Genomic DNA, 19,511 nt, shown 5'->3' on the forward strand with positions numbered 1-19,511 from the left:
CAGGGAAGGAGAATGACCCTCCAGCCTGGTGAGTAGGCATGCTCTTGGGAGGGGAGGTTCCTGGGCACTTGTCTCTGCTTTGATACATGTTCAGTAATACATAGAAGATGAGAGGAGATGGAGCCCATCAGCCAGTGTTGATGTGGTGAGCAATGCAGGTCTAGATTCACGTTGCGTCAGGAAGATGAAGGAATTGCAACTCTGGAGCTCGTGTTCTGGTTGAGTACTTTTATGCCACAGCCTCTGGAAAGGAGATTTTCAACACTACAAATCTAACCCAGCTTTCCTTACAGCTTCTCAGAAAAAGAATTTTTGAAAAAAGAAAGTGTGAAGGTTGGGTTACATGTAGGCCTACATGTCCAAGGTAGAAATGGTGGTGGTGGTGGATGCTTATTTTTGGGAAAAAGAGGAGAAAAAAAGAAATGTGGTTTGATCCATATTGGAGGGGGTTTGACTGCTGTACTGCAAACTGTTACTTGTTTCGCTGTGCTTAGATCAATAATGTAACAGCAGCCCACCCCTCTCCCTTAGAAAGCTGTCTCACAGTCAGCAGTTAATGAGCTAATACTGGAAAAAATGTAAAGGGTCCTGCCTTGTTACGCCCAGAAAAGGCTCACATGTTGGCTTTCAGTAGAATGAGAAAAAAATTACTTTGGAGAGCCAGAATGCAAAGGAAAGTTTCTAGTAGTTCTCAACTGGTTTGTATGATTTCCTCTAATTCTTAAACCTTCATAAACATGTATGATGAGTTTTTTCTCAAACGGCAAACTATAGCTGTGAAAAGACAGTGTTTTCCAGTTCGCTACAAAAAGAATACCTTTTCCTTCCCTTCAAAGAAGCAAAGTATTGATGGGCATTCACAACAGGGAGGAGGAAAGCCTTCACTTACTGATTTTTAGTGTTCTAAAAATGAGGATTTACCAGTGCTGCCCTGGAACAATAGTGCTGCAGCTGAGCAATGCGGAGGGAAGTCGCTTGCCTTGCCTCTGTGGACTTTTCTGTCTATCCTGCCTGAAGTCTTTGGGAAGCTGCTTCCAACATAAAACACTTAGCATCTGTAAAGGGAGAGCAGAACATCTATCAAACATGGAAAGATCAAGAACTGTGACTCCCTGCGGAGTAACTGTTGGGAGGGAAACAGCTGAATAATGTTGAACATATTCAGATCTCTGACTTCACCTAATGCACACTGTGAAGGCTGTGTTTGTAGTCAAACGATGATTCATTTTTATGGATGTGGAAAAGCTTTTGTGCTTCTGCCTTAAAAGACACTGCTCTGTTATTTGTTTGAGAGGCAATGCCAGTTGCTTCTGCCTTCTCTTAGACAAATACAAGCATAAATATTAATCTGGAGTGTGGGGTTTTTTTGCTGAAAAGGCGGGCCTGGCCATGGAACAACTTGGAAAGTGGCTTGGTGCTTGGTACGCTGAAAGGACTTGAGAGATGACAAGGGCATTTAAAAACCCAACTTTCTGAAAAAATGCAAGTTCCCTAAACCTCAGTGATAATTTGTCCCTTCTTGGATATCAAGAGTATTCACTGGACATGCTCGTGCTTAGGAATCAGGAACCACTGTGGTTTTGAGGACAAAATCACTGAAACAGCTCACCTCTTCACTTTGAAAGGCTCCTCCCCCCAATCTCTAAAACAGCATTTAAACTTCAGCCCATCCACTTCTGAAGGTTTGGGTACAGGAAGACTTCTCTGATAGCCTTTCCTCACTGCCCAGCCTTGGTAGCTTGGCAGGGTCAAGGCAGAGCACTGCAATGGGATATTCTGTGCTACTACTCTCTCTTCCCGAGACAATTTCCTCAAATTTTGGTTGCCCTAATGCTCCCAGCAGGACCTTTTTCTGCTTTAGCAGGTGATGATGGGTAGAAAATGCAGGTGATATTTCCTTGAACAGTTCTTGGCAGGAGTAAACCTATCCTAATAGTAAGTGCAAATATTTTTAAAGTGAGTGTTACATGTTCAGTGGCTGTTACATGGTATATGTGCCTGACATATGATATGGCTTTTCTTACGATGCTTCTGTCCCATCTCAGAAAACATGTTGTTGCCTCTAAACAATTCAGAAACCACTTAATTAGCAAAGTGCCTTCCACAGTTATTTCTATGAGGAGTAGGTTATTGTCTCGGAAGCATCAAACTCAATGGGAAAAATATCCAAGAAGTGCTAATTTTTTCTCTGGAAATAGCACCATTGGGGTGAGCAGACAGCCAGCATCAAAATGAAATGAAATCTCACACACGTGGTTGCTATTTTATGGAAATTACCTTCCCTTTTCCAAAGACAGAAGTCTTCCACTGGGAGCTGGAAGGTACAAAACAGCTTGACAACACAGCATGTGAATGCATGTCTCTAACATAAGCATAGCTAATATTTTCTACTATTGTTGTGTAGCACTCTCTGGGCAGCAATCAGTTTCATTTAAATACGATGAATATGAAAGTAATAATGTTTCAAATTTCACTCTTGTACATATTGTCGGGGAAAGAATGTTGATAATTTGTTTTAATAATCTGATAGTGAAATAAAATGAAAATCTAATTCCTGTGACACTGCTAGTGCTTTTCTTAATTCTGCACTGTCTGAATTTCTCAGGGTTTTGAAGGTATTCCTGTCCCGAACTGCTCAGCGTATTCCATACATGACAGGTGGGCGAGTGATGAGGATGCTGGCTGTTATTCTCCTGATAGTCTTTTGGTTCCTCGTTGGCTGGACTTCTGCAATAACCCAAAATTTGGAGAGAAACATTCCACTCATTGGCCAAGGGCAAACATCTGACCACCTGATCTTCAATATGTGCCTCATAGACCGCTGGGATTACATGATGGCTGTTGGTATGTTCATTTTCTAGCTTATCTTTAATTTCTAAAATAAAGGTTGGTTGCCTTTTCATTTTTCTTCTTTTAGAATATCTTAAAGTTTTGTCAGACTGCCTAATATCATGTGAAAAGCTTCTGGGGAAATAAAATATCAGTATATATGGTTTTTAAATGGGCTGAGAAGTAAAACATAATTAAAATATACTGAGACTTTTATCACTTTCAAAGGTTTATAACTTGGATTGTAGTAACAAAGCGATGGGTGCTGAAGAAATTTCATCTTTGAAGGCAGAAGGTATCTAGCTCTTCTACACTACTAAAGTGAGAAATTGTGGCTAGATTAGTGGAGGCTTTTTGCTTCTGCACCACAGAACTGAGCAGAGCTCTCATGTGTGAGGAGGGAAAGAACTTGCAAGACCACTTGTTCATAACCTTAAAGAAATTAGTATCAAAGTAATGGGAAATGCACATCAAACGTCTCAGCTTAATGTATTTGTTAGATGTGCTCTCAGTGCTTGGGATAGGCAGGAGCTGAAAAATGACACCCTGCAGAACTCATATCAAGGAAAAAAATGACAAAAAATAACAAACATTAGATTCCCCATGCCAGGTTTCAGTTATATAGTATAATGTGCTTCCTCCTAATGGCCAGACAGCTTCGGTGCTTCTGCACCTAGAGCTGTTGTTTCTAGTACAGCCCAGGTGTGCCACCTACTATCTCAAATATATCAGTGTTTTGAAATCTGAAATAAGTTCTTACCTCTCTGCCCTTTCCCTGCTTCCCCCATGGACATCCCACTGACACAGCCCTGCTGCTGAGGTTTAGGGAGAGGTAATGGTGGCTGGTCCACATGAGAGTGCAGACGAGATGGATAGAAGCAGCCTGGGGGTATGAGGAGTGTTTTCTCTGAGAGTGGTGTACAGAAAGCCAGCTCATGGTAATGCACAGCAGTTTTAAAGGGCAAAACGCTGCCGCCAGCTTCACCAAGGACTTTCAATGGCTCTAAGGTGCTCTGTGCACCTCTGTGCATTACACAGCTCACACAGCTCTGTGCTCTGCCCTTCTCTCCTTTGTGTAAGATCTTGGAGGTAGTCAGGCACACTGGTACCCCATGTGTCAATATGCTCACTGGTGAACTATGCAGAGAGGAGTACGTTTTGAAATGCATCTCGATTTGTGCCCTTTTGGAGGGGTGTACTGATAAAATATAACTATACTGTGCAGTAATGGAATAGCACTATCACCAGAGATGTTGTAAAATCAATAAAAAAAGAGAATTATACATGTGGAACACTTGATGATGTCATCTGCACTAACGTATTTTGCATCAGAATTTTACTGCATTTCACAGCCAGTAATACAGTGAAGTTTTAATAAAACTTTGATAGTGGTGGTTGTTGCATAATGGTAAAAAAATGTTTTTATTCTCTGGATTTTATAGCTGTGGCAGTGTAGTGATTAAAAACTCAGCTCTTAATACCTAATTATGATCAATAGTACCTTTTTGGTAATAAATTGCCTAAGTTGCTGTCTGCCTAGTGTTGGGAAAAACAAGGATCATTTTTAAGGTATATTTACATTTAGAGGGGTTTTTAATGTTTTTCAAAATACACTCAAGGGCAGTAGAGGCAAAGCTAGCTCTTGAGCCTGAACAAAATTGGGCAGAATTTCTTATGTTCTGTCATTTTGCCTTCTTACCCAAACTACCTTATAAACAGAGTTATGTTTGTGCAAGTCTTCAGTAAACTATGCAGCCATGTTAGTGGTACCAGGAGATGTATGCCTACAAGTCTGTACTAACATGTATGTGTCTATATATATATATATATGTTTATATATATATAGGTGTGTGTATGTGTGTGTATACGCACTTCAAGATTTTTGTTGGTAATAGCAGTCTGAAAAGCTTACAGCGAGTAGAAACTAGTCCAAAATTAGATACTTCATCTCAAGGGGTATGTCAGGAGAAACACCCGTAATGCAGAACACCTTTTATTCCTATAACTGACTGAGAGCAGCCTTTCAAAAGATTCTATGTGATAAATTAATTGATAGATTATGATATTTGATTTAAAATGCTAAAATAAAAATGACAGATGATAATTTATGAAAGGCTTGTTATTTAATGTAGTCAGGCACAGTATTTTATATAAAACTAGTGAGTGTTTTGGAATATATTCTGTCACCTGTAGCCCTTGCTAGAATACCTTCCTGTTTCACTCGGCTGTCAATGCTTTACTGAAGTGCAGAGAGGGAACTTTCAAGGTCGCAGATTAGTGAAGTGAGAATTAACAAGGCTCTGTTAGAAAGTCGTAATGAGATGAATCCTTTATGCTACCAGAGATTATTGGAGTTAGGATTTATGAAGCATTTTCCATACTAATCATGCTACTTAGGCTCTATCTCCGGAGACTTTTATTGCAGTGAATGTTTTATATTTACATTTCCATTAAGTTTAAGAGGATGCTCTGTGAGAGATGTAGGGACCTAGACACAAAGGTTGTCACCATTTCTAGTATTGCCTCTGTACTCTGTGATACGCTGATGAGAAAAACTAGCATTCAGTAAATCTTATTTTGTCTACATAACATAATGTAAGTTAGTATGCATTTTCTTTGAGGTTGGATACTTGTGGGTAGCTTATTTGTTACTTGCCTATATTCTTTTATTTCCTTTGTGTTCATTTCTGCATCACTGTCAAGGTTGGGGCATCTGTCTCACTGACAAGCCATGGCATTGTGGTTGACAATCTGAGATTTTACAGAAATACCTGAGGGCTTGAAAATACTCACCCACAAAGCCTTTTTCCTATGGCCTGAATATATTCTATACCTCTACCTGTCACAGCCAGATTCCAAGTTAGAAAAAAAACCAAGTGATAAACTTTTGGTACCTAAGGGCTCACAGTGTCACAAATCAAACTATTATTCTTTATCCTAAGGGAAAAATCCTATAAGTGAAACGGATAGCAGCACAGGATTTAAAAGAACTTCCCAGAAACTAGAGAAAAAAAAGCAATAGTAAGTTTAATGAACAAAGCCCCAGGCAGGAGAGAAAGGCAGGCAGAGAGATAAACATGCATGCACAAACACAAATAAAAAGCAGAGGTGAAATCTTGGCAGATGAATGTTCCTGATTTCAGCAGGGCCAGGGTTTCACCCATCATGGATAGGATCTGAGCAGTAGTTTTTAAAAATGCCCCCATGCATTCCATTTATGGTTTTCAATGTTTCATTTAAACCAGAAGCAAATGACAGGTATTAACTAAGCACAGGGAGGTATTTTTCCCCAGCACCTGTTTGGTTCCCGGCGGCAGGAGCTGTGCTGCTCCCATGCAGCTGGCCTGAGCTGCTGCCATAGCCCACTAATTGGTGGGTCATGCTTTGGGTCTTGGGCTTCAAGAGGATTTAAAACACAAGGCTGCATCATGATTACTGCATGCCCTCAGCCAGGAAAAGCAACAAAGTGAGTATTTCAGGCTGTTCCCAAAAGAACTCCCTCCCACTGTTCATTTGTTGATATTTAACATATATAATCTTTGCATCTAAAGAGGGCATGAGTTGCCAGGACAGGCTCTGACAGATTGGGCATTAAGACTGCCTGTACAGTTTTGAGCTAGGGCATTGTAATACAGCCTTATGAGGCCCTTTATTAAATTTTCTACAGACCCTCTGCTGCATTCAGTGAATGAGTGATTATTATTTCTTTTTGTTATCCCCATTTGATGTGGCCCTATGCCATATTCCGGGTGTGTTGTTCAGAGCATGCAGTGAATAAAGAACTGTTCATTTCCAAATGGGCGTTTTTAAGCCATGTTCTCCTTAGCATCGATGTACAAAGATTAAAGCCAAAATTGTCAACAGTAGCTATCCATTTTGAGTGTCTGTCTTGAGACATCTAGGGACTGGTTTTTCAGAGTGCTGTTTATAGCCTCCTCTGTGGGGAAAACACAACCAGGAGGCACTTGTTAGAATTCAGCACTGATGACAATCTGCCTTCAGTTCTCACATTAGATACTCAGAAAATGTATCATGTAAAAATAGTGATCACTTGTGAAAAGCTTACTCTAGGTGATAAGACCAGGGCTGTATAAACTGTTTGCAGCAGAAATAGGAAAAGAATCCTGTTTTACAAAGGAGCCTTCAGCTCTGTCCCTTTCCTGCTTGTAACCCACTACTCCTGCCACCACGTACACCTCTCACAGTCCTCATCACCATCACCGTGCGGTTTATGTCCCTCATCTCTAGGATGTGATAAATCTGGAAAAGGTATGGGGAAGAGCAACAAAGATGATGAGTGGTGCTGGAACCGTCAGGTTGAACAGTTTGGGTTGCATTACCCCCTGCAGTAATATTGCTTTTTCTTGGTATCTGTTACATCACAGGTGAAATCCTGTAGCCTTTATTTAGGCACCATTTCTACAAAGTATTTCTGCTAAGGAAACCACATTTGGGTTGCCTTAGCCACATGTTTCTGTATTGGTAAATGCCATATTCAGATGCTTCTGCAAGCCACCTGCCAGAGGAGATGGCTTTGGGAGAGGCTGGAAGATGCTCTGACTTCCTCTTGTCTTTGCACCACCCTTTTTGGAATCCACTTCTTGTACTGCTCCAAGTCTTTCCAGCCCTCCAAGTACTTTGGATACCATTGGCATTTGCTTGCATCCTCTTTAAGACGTGAGAGAAGAGGTCCCACACTCAGTTTGTGTTCAGCTGCTGTTGGTAGATCTTTCTGATCCCGTTCTACCTCTTTCATCCACACACAAGCAAAGAGGATAATGGCACACAGGGAGACAGAAGAGTGGCCAGCTGACTTTAATAACAACAGTAGGCTGTGGAAGGAATGAGGCAGGACAGCACATCTGTATAGAGGAAGGAATAAAATACATGAGTATAAGGGCTAAGAGAAGTGGAGAAATGAGGGATGTTCCTAGAGATTGTAGACCTGAGCATGGGCATATCTTTCATGCAGTGAGACTCCTAGGCATGTTGCTCTTGCTCAAGTCAGTGGATATGTCTCCATTGCCAGCAAAAGCCATCTCTAGCTCACCCTCAAGCCATGGGGCCCACAGACCATGGGTCAGCATGTCCCTTGCGTTACTTTGAGTGGACCTGCAAGGCAGTCTTGTGGCTGTGTGGGGGACGGAATGTGCTGTGCCCCCACCAGCCCACGGACCCCTGCTCTTCTTTCTCAGCCTTGCAGCTACAGGCCATGGAAGTTCTGGTAGAAAAAAAAGTCAGGATTTGGCACCATTAATTCTTTCTTCATACATAGGTCTCTGTCTTGCTGTGCCTAGCTAATTAAAACAATGCTGAGATATGGTGAGAGAGACAGATAAACATCTGGTAATTTATAATTTTCTAGGAATAACTCAACACTAAAGACTTATACATGTAATCACAGTTCATTGAAATATAAGAAAATCCTGTCAGTTGAAGAAAAAAACTTCTCCTATGATATGGTGCAGCTCTCCAGGTAGGAGATTGGACACAGTGAAGCAGAAAGAGACTGCGCTGGCTGGCAACACAGGAGCAATCGAGGACACAATTTTTTTCCTATTTTAAAATGGTGCATGCTCAGCTCCAGCTGGCATCCTGAGTGAATGAATGGATGGAAGAGCCATGCTTCCAGATCTGTAGCTCACTTCGATTCAGTAAAGGGGATTTAAAATGTAGACATCAGTCTGATGAAATGAAGTGTGATGGAGAAGTGGATGTGTTGCTGTAGCTGTGTTATGGATGCAAGTAGAGCTGTAATCAGTAATTCGTGTCCAAAACCTAATGAAAAAATGGTGTAACTGTTGGAACGGTACTGTTCTGCCAACAGTGCAAAGTTCAGAATACCAAATGAACTTAGTCAAGTCGCAGCTGTAATGGGCTTTCCCTTGTTAGTGTAAGGAAAGGATGCAGAGTATGTCACCCACCGTCTCTGGAGAGCAGTGGCCTGTGCTTGGCCTATGATGGTGCTTTTTAAGCAGTCATGAAAATGGGCTTTAATCCTGCAGGGGTGTCTTCTTTTTGCAGGTAGCTTTATGGACAGCAGAGTGCAAGCGAGCACAGGAATGGGTATCCTGGCTCCAGGGAGCTCCTTTCAGCAGCTCTAGCCCACAGCCATCTCCACCGAGAGGCTGGCCTGAAGAAGCACAAGAGAAAGGCATTCCTGGCAGGATAGGAGGGCTGAGAAGCAACCGGGACAGCCTGAAATAACTCACTTTCCTTTCCCAACCATGGCAGAAAGGAAACTCACTGTTTAGGATTTAAGCTCTTCTCAAGTATGGGTAAATTTATTTCCACTGTCATCTTGCAGTGACAGGGTGGCATTATCCCCATTTTACACAGCCAGAGCTGAGGCACAATAAGATTAGGGTTATATGGCCCATTTAATCTGGGTACCCATTTTGCAATGCCTTTGGCTCAGTTACAGAGCTTAGTCAAATCTATATATAACATGTTATGTATGTTCTCACTGGCTACAAAAACAGCCCTGTGTGCTTAGTTCTGCTGCAAATTGCAGCAAAAATGCCAAAGTTGGCACCCAAATAGCAAGAGAAATGCTCTCTGTGATCATCTCTGCAAAGTTTGGCTTGAGTGGGGACTTCTTTCACATGCACAGGAGGTTGAGGTACAGACAAAGTTAGAGTTCAGTTGCGCATGTGCACAAGACCACTTTTTTCCCCTGCAGTCTTTTCTCTCATTCACTAGACATCTAAATGTCATTTGCAACAAATTACAGAGCTTACTTCAGTAGCCAACCTTGATTTATCTCTGGAACTGCTCTGTCACATGCATCAAATGAGTCTGGTCTCTTAAGAAATGATATAGTTAACTGATGATTATATATGCAAAAGAGAGCAAGTTCCGGCTGCAGCAAAGAATATAACTAAGTAGGTTGATTAGATAGTGCAAAGACCAGATAAAAGGTTATGTGGATAAGGAATAGGTAGTGACTAGGAAGAGAGATATTTAAAGATTAATTAATTTGTGCACATGACATATTGAGGTCACATTACCTTTTCATCTCTTATCTTCCATTCATATCTAGATCCATTTATGCCTTTAAAGCAATTGTGCCTTTTCTTACTCTCTTATCTATCAGAGATTTGCACCGGAAATCTTAATGCCTGGTTTGGATTGTTATAGAGTAGCTACTGCAAGTTAATTCAGAGCTCTTTTATGCTTTATTTTTTTGACTTCACATTTTCTGTCCAGATAGCTGTTGACAGCCCTCTCTCCTAGGAATTTCCATCATTGCTCAGAAGGGGAATAGAAGTCATTTCTTGTTCTTGTGCGTAATATGTAAAATGGACTAATTTATAAACCTTATGATAAATCATACCTAAAGGAACAAGGTCATGTGTTTTGAGCTTTGAGTTTGGTCTTGGCAGGTTTGCAACATACAAAGATATTCCTTTAGTGGTCAGGAAGTCACTCTTCTACACCAGGATTTTAGTGGAAAATTATTCAGCAAGCCATATAGAAATTTCATATCACATCTCACAGATTTTAATCATTAAAGATATTTGGCACAAAAACAGTCACTAGTGTGCCATAGACAGAACTAATAAGGCCTCGGAGATGAGTGGTACATAAGAACCTTGCAGCATGGTAGCCAGATGTGCTCCATTATCTATCTACCTGTCTGTCTGTCTGTCTAATCTGTCTATTTTAAATTAGTTATATCTGTGTTTTTTACTGGTGTAATAAATACATTAATATGTCACCGTATTTTATATTGAGAAACCAGAAAGGCCATATAGAAAAGCAGTACAGCAAAATGTTATAACACCTTCAGATTTTTGTTACAAATTGCACTAATAGTCTGTTGCTAATTATATGAACTTGATTTCCCCCCTCAAGCACAGCTTCTACATGATACATTTAAGCCGTGTAATTAGTGGTTTAGATAATAAATTGGTTTTCTATCAGTCTGTTTTGTTTGTTATTGCTAATGAAATTATTGCAACGTTGGGCTTCGCAATATAGGAACTCTGTTATTTTACCTTGTGTTTTAAAAGCTAGTCCCTATTTGTGTTGCATACCAGATGTCACACTAATTATTATCTGTGGACTCTGCTCTAAATGTAAAGCTTTTATAAAAGCATTATGCATTAAATGATGCAAACTACTGTTATGCTCCAGTATATTAATACTTTGAAGTCTCCTCATGTTGTCTTAGGAACTCCTTGTAAATATGATTGTGAAACTGGATACTGTAGAATTTTCAGAATTAATCAGATCCTGGAGATCAAATGCTACCTTCACTCCTATTTACCCCAGCTCATTGAAACCGGTTTTTACTATGGAGCTGTGGCTTTTTCACTTTCATTTGCTCTCTGAGATACCTGTATATGAGTATACCTGTGTATGAGTCTGTATACAAAAAGAAAACTAATTCATGTAAATGTTCAAACTTTAGAACAGATTTTTTTTCTTGTAAAAATAAGCAAAATTTGGCCCACAATCTTTAGTTTAAGTAGGAATACCTTCAGCACATGCAGTTTTATACATGTATTTTCATCCCTTTCAAAGCCAAACTTTTTCAAACTTTCAGCCTCTGTTAGCACTTGTAACTGATCTTTTCAATCAGTAAGAGACTTGGGGCTCTTCTCTCTTCAGTTGAGGAGGAGAAGGAAGAATGGACCATGGGTAGTTTTGTGGAGTATGCCTGTTATTTCACAGTTAGCTCATCTGTTCAGGCTCTGCTGCTAATGTTGGGTTTTTCACTGCAGGGGGACTTTGGATGAAAGGCAAAATGAGAGGAAATAGGCTCTCTGGCATGTTCTGGGGAATACCTGCTGAACTTAATAAGAAGAGTTTCCACAGAACATAGGACAGTAAGATCTAGTGATTTGGCTTTAGCAACCTAATTCTAACCATTTTCTCCTTTTCAATTTCTTCTAAATCAGTACGGAACAATTAAAGCAATAAATGTCAGTGCTTTGAAGAGCAATACATTTCAGTGCCATGATTCTGCATATGCGAGTCAAGAGAACTTAAAGAGAAAAAACAAAACTGCTAACATTTGTAAAGCAGCCTTTAATCTTACTTCATTGAAGTAAAATTTGTATTTCACTTGCTCAGAGAAGACTTCAGAAGCAAGATGGCTTGGCAGGTGATTCCTGTGTAGGTGTTTTTAAGAAACCAGAGTAATAGACTTCACTGGTAGCATAGCTAATTATCTAGGAATGAAATGGAAGTAGCAGCCAGTTTGCCCAAGTGGTGAGTGTATGGGGGATGTGGGAAAGACACTTGCATACATGTTTTTGTAGAGCTCAAAACCAGGGTGGGACACGTAGTCTCAGAAGATTCATACCATACTTTTTTCATATTGACACTCAGTAAGGTCCCAAGTCAAACTATTGAACTTAAAATGTTTATTATTGTTGGGATTTTGGTGAGGAAGAACACAAAAATAGCAGCATGTGTGGACTATGTCTTTTTAGATGTTTGTTTTAACGTAACTGGTAAAACTGATGGGTTTAGGTAGGATATGTTCCTACATAAAACGATGGTTTTAAAGCTAGGCCATCTATTTTTGATAAAAGTAAGAAACATGCACGTGTTATTTCAATCTGTTGCTAATGGCAGGGTTCACAAGCATTTGTGTCCTTATCCAAACCAGACCAGTAATGATTTGCTGATCACTACCATAGGGTGATGTCACTGATCACCAGTTCTAATTACAGTATAGTAACATGTATTGGCAAAAATAAGCATGACGAAGAACTCATTTTCTATTATACTACATTTGCAGTTTTTACTGCAAAAAACCCACAAGGCAAAAGCAGTGTATAACAATGGTATCACACTCAGTTTCTGAAGCTGGTCCGGATCAGTGCCAGCATTGCAGGGGTCTGTCATGGAATTGTACATTGCTGGATAGGTTCAACCACTTCCAGCCATCGTCAATCCAGTCTGCAAGGGAAGAGGCACAGGCACCAGCTCTGTGTGGCAGCACTGGGGGGGGGGAGCAGTTTTGGAAGGAGAGGTTTTTCAAGATGGGTATGAAATTATTTCATTTGTATCAAAAGCAAAATGATGTCACAGCAGACTGTCCACTGGAAACTGAAGTCAGAGTACTGCTGGGTGCAGATGCGTAAGATCTAACAGGATAGTTTAAACTGATCCTGACCCTTTACTCCTCTTTTCTTCCTTTACTCATTTTTCTCCTAACTGAGAGAAACACATCATTTGTTATAATTACATTAGGCCCTCAGAAATGACTCATCATATTATGGGCACCAGCAGAATTAACTATCATGAACAGAGGAAGTTTTTTTTAACCCAAAATATATTGTTATATCTGAGTTATAAACCTTTGAAATGAAACTGATATTTTAAAAACTTGTAGTCTAATAGTAGCAGTGGTATCTGCCTCTATAACAAGAACCAGAGCTACAAATAAAAATACTTGTTATTTTAAGTGATGTCAAACTTCTGTAGTACCAATTTGAAAAACAAGCAAGACATTATTAGACATTGTCTTAAAGTTTGTCAGTTGAAAAACTCAAACACCATGAATGCAAAAGCTCCTCATCTGGAAAAAAGAAGTGTGTAAAATGAAAAACAAGTGTATCATGTGCAGTGACAATATCTGAAAGACTTTGAATGGCTACGTGTGTACATATATACATGCATGAGTGTATACTGTCTTTGCATAGATACTCACACATACAGAAGATACTATAGTACTTCAAATTTCCTTCCTTTTTCATACATAAAACTAATTGCAAATTATTTCTTTTTGTTCTTCTCACAGCTGAATTTTTATTCCTCTTGTGGGGTGTTTATCTCTGCTATGCAGTGCGGACAGTCCCATCAGCATTTCATGAGCCACGTTATATGGCTGTTGCAGTTCACAATGAGCTCATTATCTCTGCTATATTCCATACAATTAGGCAAGTGATCTGTAGATCTAGTAATTAACTATTTATCTTTCAGGTTTCATATGGTGCAACTTAAAATGGGTGACTGGGGTAGGATGCATAATGGAAGGTCTCATAAATATTTAATTCTGCAAATTAAGTGATTGCTAAACTTAAAACTGTTCCCGTAGGATTCAAGAATATGTACAACTTGGTAATTGTATAATTAGGGGGTTTTTCAGTATAGCTAGCTGATACGTTCTTGAATCAAAGTTCAGTATGTATGATAAATCAGATATAGCAAAACTACTGTCTGTCTTCAGTCATCTGCATACGGCTCACTGGTTTGTATCCCTAAAAAAACAGCAGGTAAGAATGTTGGTTTACATGACTTTTCCTGGTGTATAACAGACTGGCAAGGTGCAGCTGTATGTTAAGATAATTGTACTGGTTTGTGCATGAAGCATACTGTTTTATATGCTGACATAAAAAATTCTTATGCATATGATTCTGTAACAGTAATATAAAGCATGTGTTTCTTATAAAGTTTATAATGAGCTCTACATTTCATACTTGTAAATTATTACAATAGTAACAAATAAATAAAGGTCTTTGCCAGAGCTACATGAAAATTACTATATATGCCTTTCCTACAGAGTATCCTGTAAAAATGAATTGGTCCTAGAAAATTCAAAATAGCAAGATAGCATGAATTTCATCTCATGCTGCAAGAGATTCTTATGACTTTCTTATGACATTCTTATGCCTTCCTTGAACTCCTGACAGACCATATCTACTAAGATTTTTTTTTTCTACATCGCTCCATTGACAGTTTTCAAATACTCTTCTCTGTTCCTTGGTCTGTCTCTTGAAACTCACATTTCTCTCTGCCTTCTTGATGTTAGCTTCCATGAGGCATCATTTTTTCTGAGTAAACATCAGCAAAGCAAATCTTTCATCTCTATTCCTTCCAGGTGCTCTTTTTCCCTATCATTGTTATAAAGTTCTATATTCATTGTTATGAAGTATTATAAAGCACTTTTCAGGCTTGCAACTTTTTGTTTCCTTCACCTTCTCCTAACCCCATATCTCAATATCCACATACTCTCAAAATCTTCTTCTTTACTCCCTAACACAAACATCTGCAAAAATGTTTAAAATCTGTATTTGATGGAAGCATTTGTCTTTTCATTCCTGATAGACAAAAAATTCAGTTACAATACTTTCAAATTGATTATAACCAATATGATAGCCTCTCAGTCAAAATTTCCCCCCATTAATTAATGTTCCTAAACCATATTTTGGGGCACGTTAGAAGATACAGTTCAGTGCATTAGGAGAGCTATTATGTGGGCTGCAAGTTTCTTTTAGCACTAGGACAGGATGAAAGTAATCTTGGATTAAAGAGAGGGGGAAAGGGGAAAATGTGGCATTTTAATACATGCCTTATGAAGGAGACACAAAAGGGTTAGGTCTTTCAGTTTATCCTAGTGAGGATCCTGTTCCTTCAGCCTAAGGTCTGCTGATTTTGTTCTTCCTTCTTTTTAAAAAAGAATGTACATTTTGTATTGATTCTTTTCCCTCTCTCTGATACATGCTGGTTTGTTGAAGAAATATCATGTACTGTTTATGGATAGGAATGAATAAAATGGACTGGAAATACATGATCCCTTCTGAGATTATGTGCATTTCTGTGTATACAAGTCTTAATCCAGTCTCTTTGAAGTTCACATTTCCTTACTTTTTTTTTGCTTCTGTCTTCCCTGCCAAGTTCTGGATGTAACTGAAAGAGTGGAAGTGGAAGACTCAGATTTATATGACATATCTGAGTTGTCATGAAGTAGAAAGCACTGGAGCCTTGAAGGACACCCACTATTACAAGGCAGCCATCCAGTCTGAAAACTCCCAAAGCTCATATAAGATTGATGTGAGCACTAAATAAAACCTTGAACTGTTTGCATTTTGTTTTCCTTTCAAGGTATTATTCCCATTTCAGAAACAGAGGATTCTTGATTGTCTTCAGATCAGCATAGCATTAAATTCCTGCATTGCTCTTTCTCTTGTATTACTGAGAAAAACAAAATTTATATGGAAAAAATCTCATTCAGATAGAAACCCCATCTCTGCTAGGTCTGAATGGCTACTACAAATGCTATTTTGCTTTCAGTGGTATGGCGTGGATACCTTAATCAGTCATGGTTTCATGCATAAAACAAGCAAAAAGCCTTCACAGAATTTGAGGATTGGAGCTGTTAAGGGTTAGCCAAATCTGGTGGGCATCAGGACCTGCGAGCTTTCTCCTATCTCTGTCTGATGGATGTGGCTGCTGCTGTTTCCATTTGCAGGCCTAGCGTGGCTGAGCACATCCATCCACTACGTGCAGTCACACGCAACACATGGCTGGCCACATGGACCAGCGCAGGTCCAACACGTACAGCCTGGTCCTGTTCCTCCTCTGCAGCTGATGATGCTCACTAATGAAACAGGCACCCTGTGTAGGTTCACCAACACACTACATTCACGGGTCCTTCCAATACGAGCACAGTCCTTAAGCCAATCTAATATCCATCTTTGGGTTTGGGGCCCTGTAGCCAGTCATGGGCTGAGACCTTGTGTCTTCCCAGGTGCAGTTTTCCCCCATGCTGGCTAGTCCAGCCTGACGTTTGCTCGTGAATTGCACATACACACATGCACAACGTAGAAAGTGAGATCACACAGACGTTAGGAGAAGGATTTAATGAGAAGATAGGAGATATTGCAGTGATCAGGTGCAGGGCTCAGTCTCTAACAACTTGCTTACATGTCACTAGCCCCTTTTATCTCCCCTTCTTTCCATGCTTATTCTTCCCCCATCTACCTTAGCCCCTCTCTGTCTCTATCTTGTCTTATCCCAAATAAACAACAAACCCCACATTACTTTTTTCCTATTGGTCTCAGTTTTCCTACATCTGTACTCAAATTTGGTATTTCTGATATCATTAGCTAGGTAATCACAGCCTTATATGCTGATACTGATTTGGTTACATCAGTACCACTGATCTTGCAAGTTCTGCTCCCCCAAAGGCCCCCAGTGCTCCCTTCAATTACCTGTGAAGTTTGTCCATCTTTCAAATGACTTCCTGTTAACCACCTGTGAAATCTTGCCATCCCTCACAGCATTGTCTGTAAATTTTGTTCACTTTTGACTCTGTTATTTGTTATATCCAGCAGTTTCTCATGTCATCTTCAATAGTTCTCATGTTGTGTTCAGTTAGCTAAACCTCAGGCCCGAGCCACCTCATATCCCTGCACACCTCAACAGCAACGTCTCTGTAAGAAATAATTATAATATTTTATTGTGTTCATGAAACATTTCATTTACAAAGTGTTAAACAAGAAATGATGACTGTATTATTACAGCATCTAAGCCAGTGTTTCATGCCAGACTATTTCTGTTAACAAAAGCTTCTGCAAAATGTACATCTGTGGACTTGGATAAGTTGCAAATGTCATTTCTATCTGAATGATTTTTGTAAACCTGCAAATTACAAGCCAGTGGTACATCCATTCATCCATTGCACTGCTTACCATTTCTATCTTTGGGAGCTCACTAAAGCAGATAAGCCAAGCATGCTCCAGCTAGCTTTAGCTGCAGCACTTGTTCTACCACTCTTTTAGAAAGCTCAGCAAGGAATTGCTTCATTTGGGAGGTTCAGCCACTTATTTCCTAGCATTCACAGGGCTCTTGGGCCCTGCAGTATCGAGCTGGGCGGTCCTGCAATCAAGACCGTTTCTCTGCTCCCTGCTAAAATGCATTTCAGTTCAGTTCTCTCTTTGATGGCTTATCAGCCACACTCTGTAGCTGTGATCTATGGACATCCTGTATTTTTGAAGTGCGCTGCAATTTATCATAGTACATGTGCTTACTTAACCTAAAATCATCCGTTCGGATCCTTAACGTATGTAAACTTCCATAACTCAGTTCAGGCCAAAGAACCTGTGACAATATAAACCATCCAAAAAAACCCAGCTAAATAGAGTGAGAATGATGGAGTAAGCAATATCCTTTAAGGTCTGTTGTTTCTTCTTATATTTTGTTTTGGCTTGTTTTGTTGGGGTTTTTTTTCTGAGTTGTTTTGAAATTGTGGTATGTAAGTAAAGCACGTGGATGTAATTTTTAGTCTGTATGAAAGCAGTACAGAACAAAACCAGTTGCATTTGGCCTTTCAATTAAAAGAATCCTAAGGAATACTAAAAATGTTAAATGTAATGCACTGGAGAAAAGGCAGTGAATTGCAACCCTGAATTCTATTTTCAGATTCATTCTTGCTTCAAGACTTCAGTCTGACTGGATGCTGATGCTGTTCTTTGCACACACACACTTGACTGTGACAGTCACTGTTGGGCTACTTCTGATCCCTAAGGTATTCAAATCTCCTGTCTCTTCTCTTTTGCCAAGACCGAGGAAGATAAATGTTGTCACACAGAAGCAATGCTGTATAAAATTAGCAAGCAACTGATAGAAAAGGAAGATATAAAATTTGGCTATGTTGCCTAAAAAGCTGTATATTTTTTTATTTTAAAAACTCTTATACATTTTCAAAGATTCTTTCTTTCAGCTTTCCAAATTCCAGGGGTTTAAAGTACTTAAAATGTTGATGTGATTAATACAAGAAGGAAGGGAACCTGCCTAATGATGCTTATTTCAGGTATTTGGTTGACCATGCTGCTGCCAGAGTTAGCTGAGATCAGGCAAAGAGTTTAGGTGAGGGGATAGAAAGACTAGGATGGACTGCTAAATAAAACTGGAATGAGGAGCTTGGACTAGCCATGAGATAGAGAGGTTAGGATTTAAACCAGGCAGTTGTTACAGGCTGAAAAAGAAAAGCCCTTTGCGAGACAGTGCCTGGGACAGACAGATGCTGTATACCGGGACAGATGTGGCCTATGGTACGGAGCCAGGTACGGTGCTGGGTAAGAAGGTGAGTGTGTGTGGGACACGAGAAGGTGGAGGACGACAGGAGGCAGGGAAGAGAAGAGACAGAGCTCGGAGCACTGCGGCACACCTCCCGTCAGGCGCTGGGAGCGAAGCGACAATATGTCAGTCTCACCAGGGGCAGGAGAACCACCGGCAGCTCCACCTGTCTCTAGCAGCAGTCCACAGGATTTGAAGGGAGCACTCTTCTTAGACAGTACCTCAGCAAAGCAAATGATTTTATAATGGCTTTTGAAAGGACCAATAATATTAATCAAGAAGTCAAGAGAACAGTAAAGGTGAAAGCTACATATGAAAGAAGGACACTAAGCAGTTCAAGTTGATACCACTTTCAGGTTAATGAAGCTGCTATTCCTATCTTTTGCCTATGTGCCAGAACAGGGTATGCTGGTAACTGTCAAATATACGTACATTAAATAGTCATAACAAGGGGACACACTGATGCAGCCTTAATACTGAATAACCTTGTTTTATTTTCAATTACTTTTCTGGTCTTTAGCAATAATCTTACTATTTTCTATTTTATATTCATATACTTTATCGCATATCTTCAAAGATGTCTTTCTAGACTGATCTAGAAAATTTGTTGACCTTTCTGAAGCTGACTCATAACTACCGATCAACATTTTCATTTTTAGCTTATTAACTGTGTAACACTACACAGACTTTTCTTCCAGCATGACAAAGAATTCAGGGAATTAAGAGAAGATTCACAAGGTTTAGTTCCATTCAGAAAGTTCTGAGGCCAGATGACTGTGTGGACAATAGTAACTAGAGATGAGTGAATCAATATGGACAAATAAATAGCTGACAACCTCTCTCTCCAACTCTTGATCTAAGCA

At 39.7% G+C, this 19,511-nt stretch overlaps 1 protein-coding gene across 2 annotated transcripts in view; it reads left to right on the plus strand.

Annotated features, from left to right (window-relative positions):
- The window catches only part of GPR158 (G protein-coupled receptor 158), a 211,747-nt gene that overhangs the window by 185,027 nt on the left and 7,209 nt on the right, over window positions 1–19,511 (plus strand). For both annotated transcript variants that reach the window (XM_030009953.2, XM_030009954.2), the window contains exons 7-9: window positions 2,606–2,844; window positions 13,589–13,727; window positions 17,992–18,097. In XM_030009953.2, coding sequence (XP_029865813.1) covers window positions 2,606–2,844; window positions 13,589–13,727; window positions 17,992–18,097 — 484 coding nt within the window. The remainder of the gene's footprint in view (window positions 1–2,605; window positions 2,845–13,588; window positions 13,728–17,991; window positions 18,098–19,511) is intronic.

The sequence above is a fragment of the Aquila chrysaetos genome, chromosome 3, assembly GCF_900496995.4.
Source record: "Aquila chrysaetos chrysaetos chromosome 3, bAquChr1.4, whole genome shotgun sequence".
Classification (NCBI taxonomy): domain Eukaryota; kingdom Metazoa; phylum Chordata; class Aves; order Accipitriformes; family Accipitridae; genus Aquila; species Aquila chrysaetos.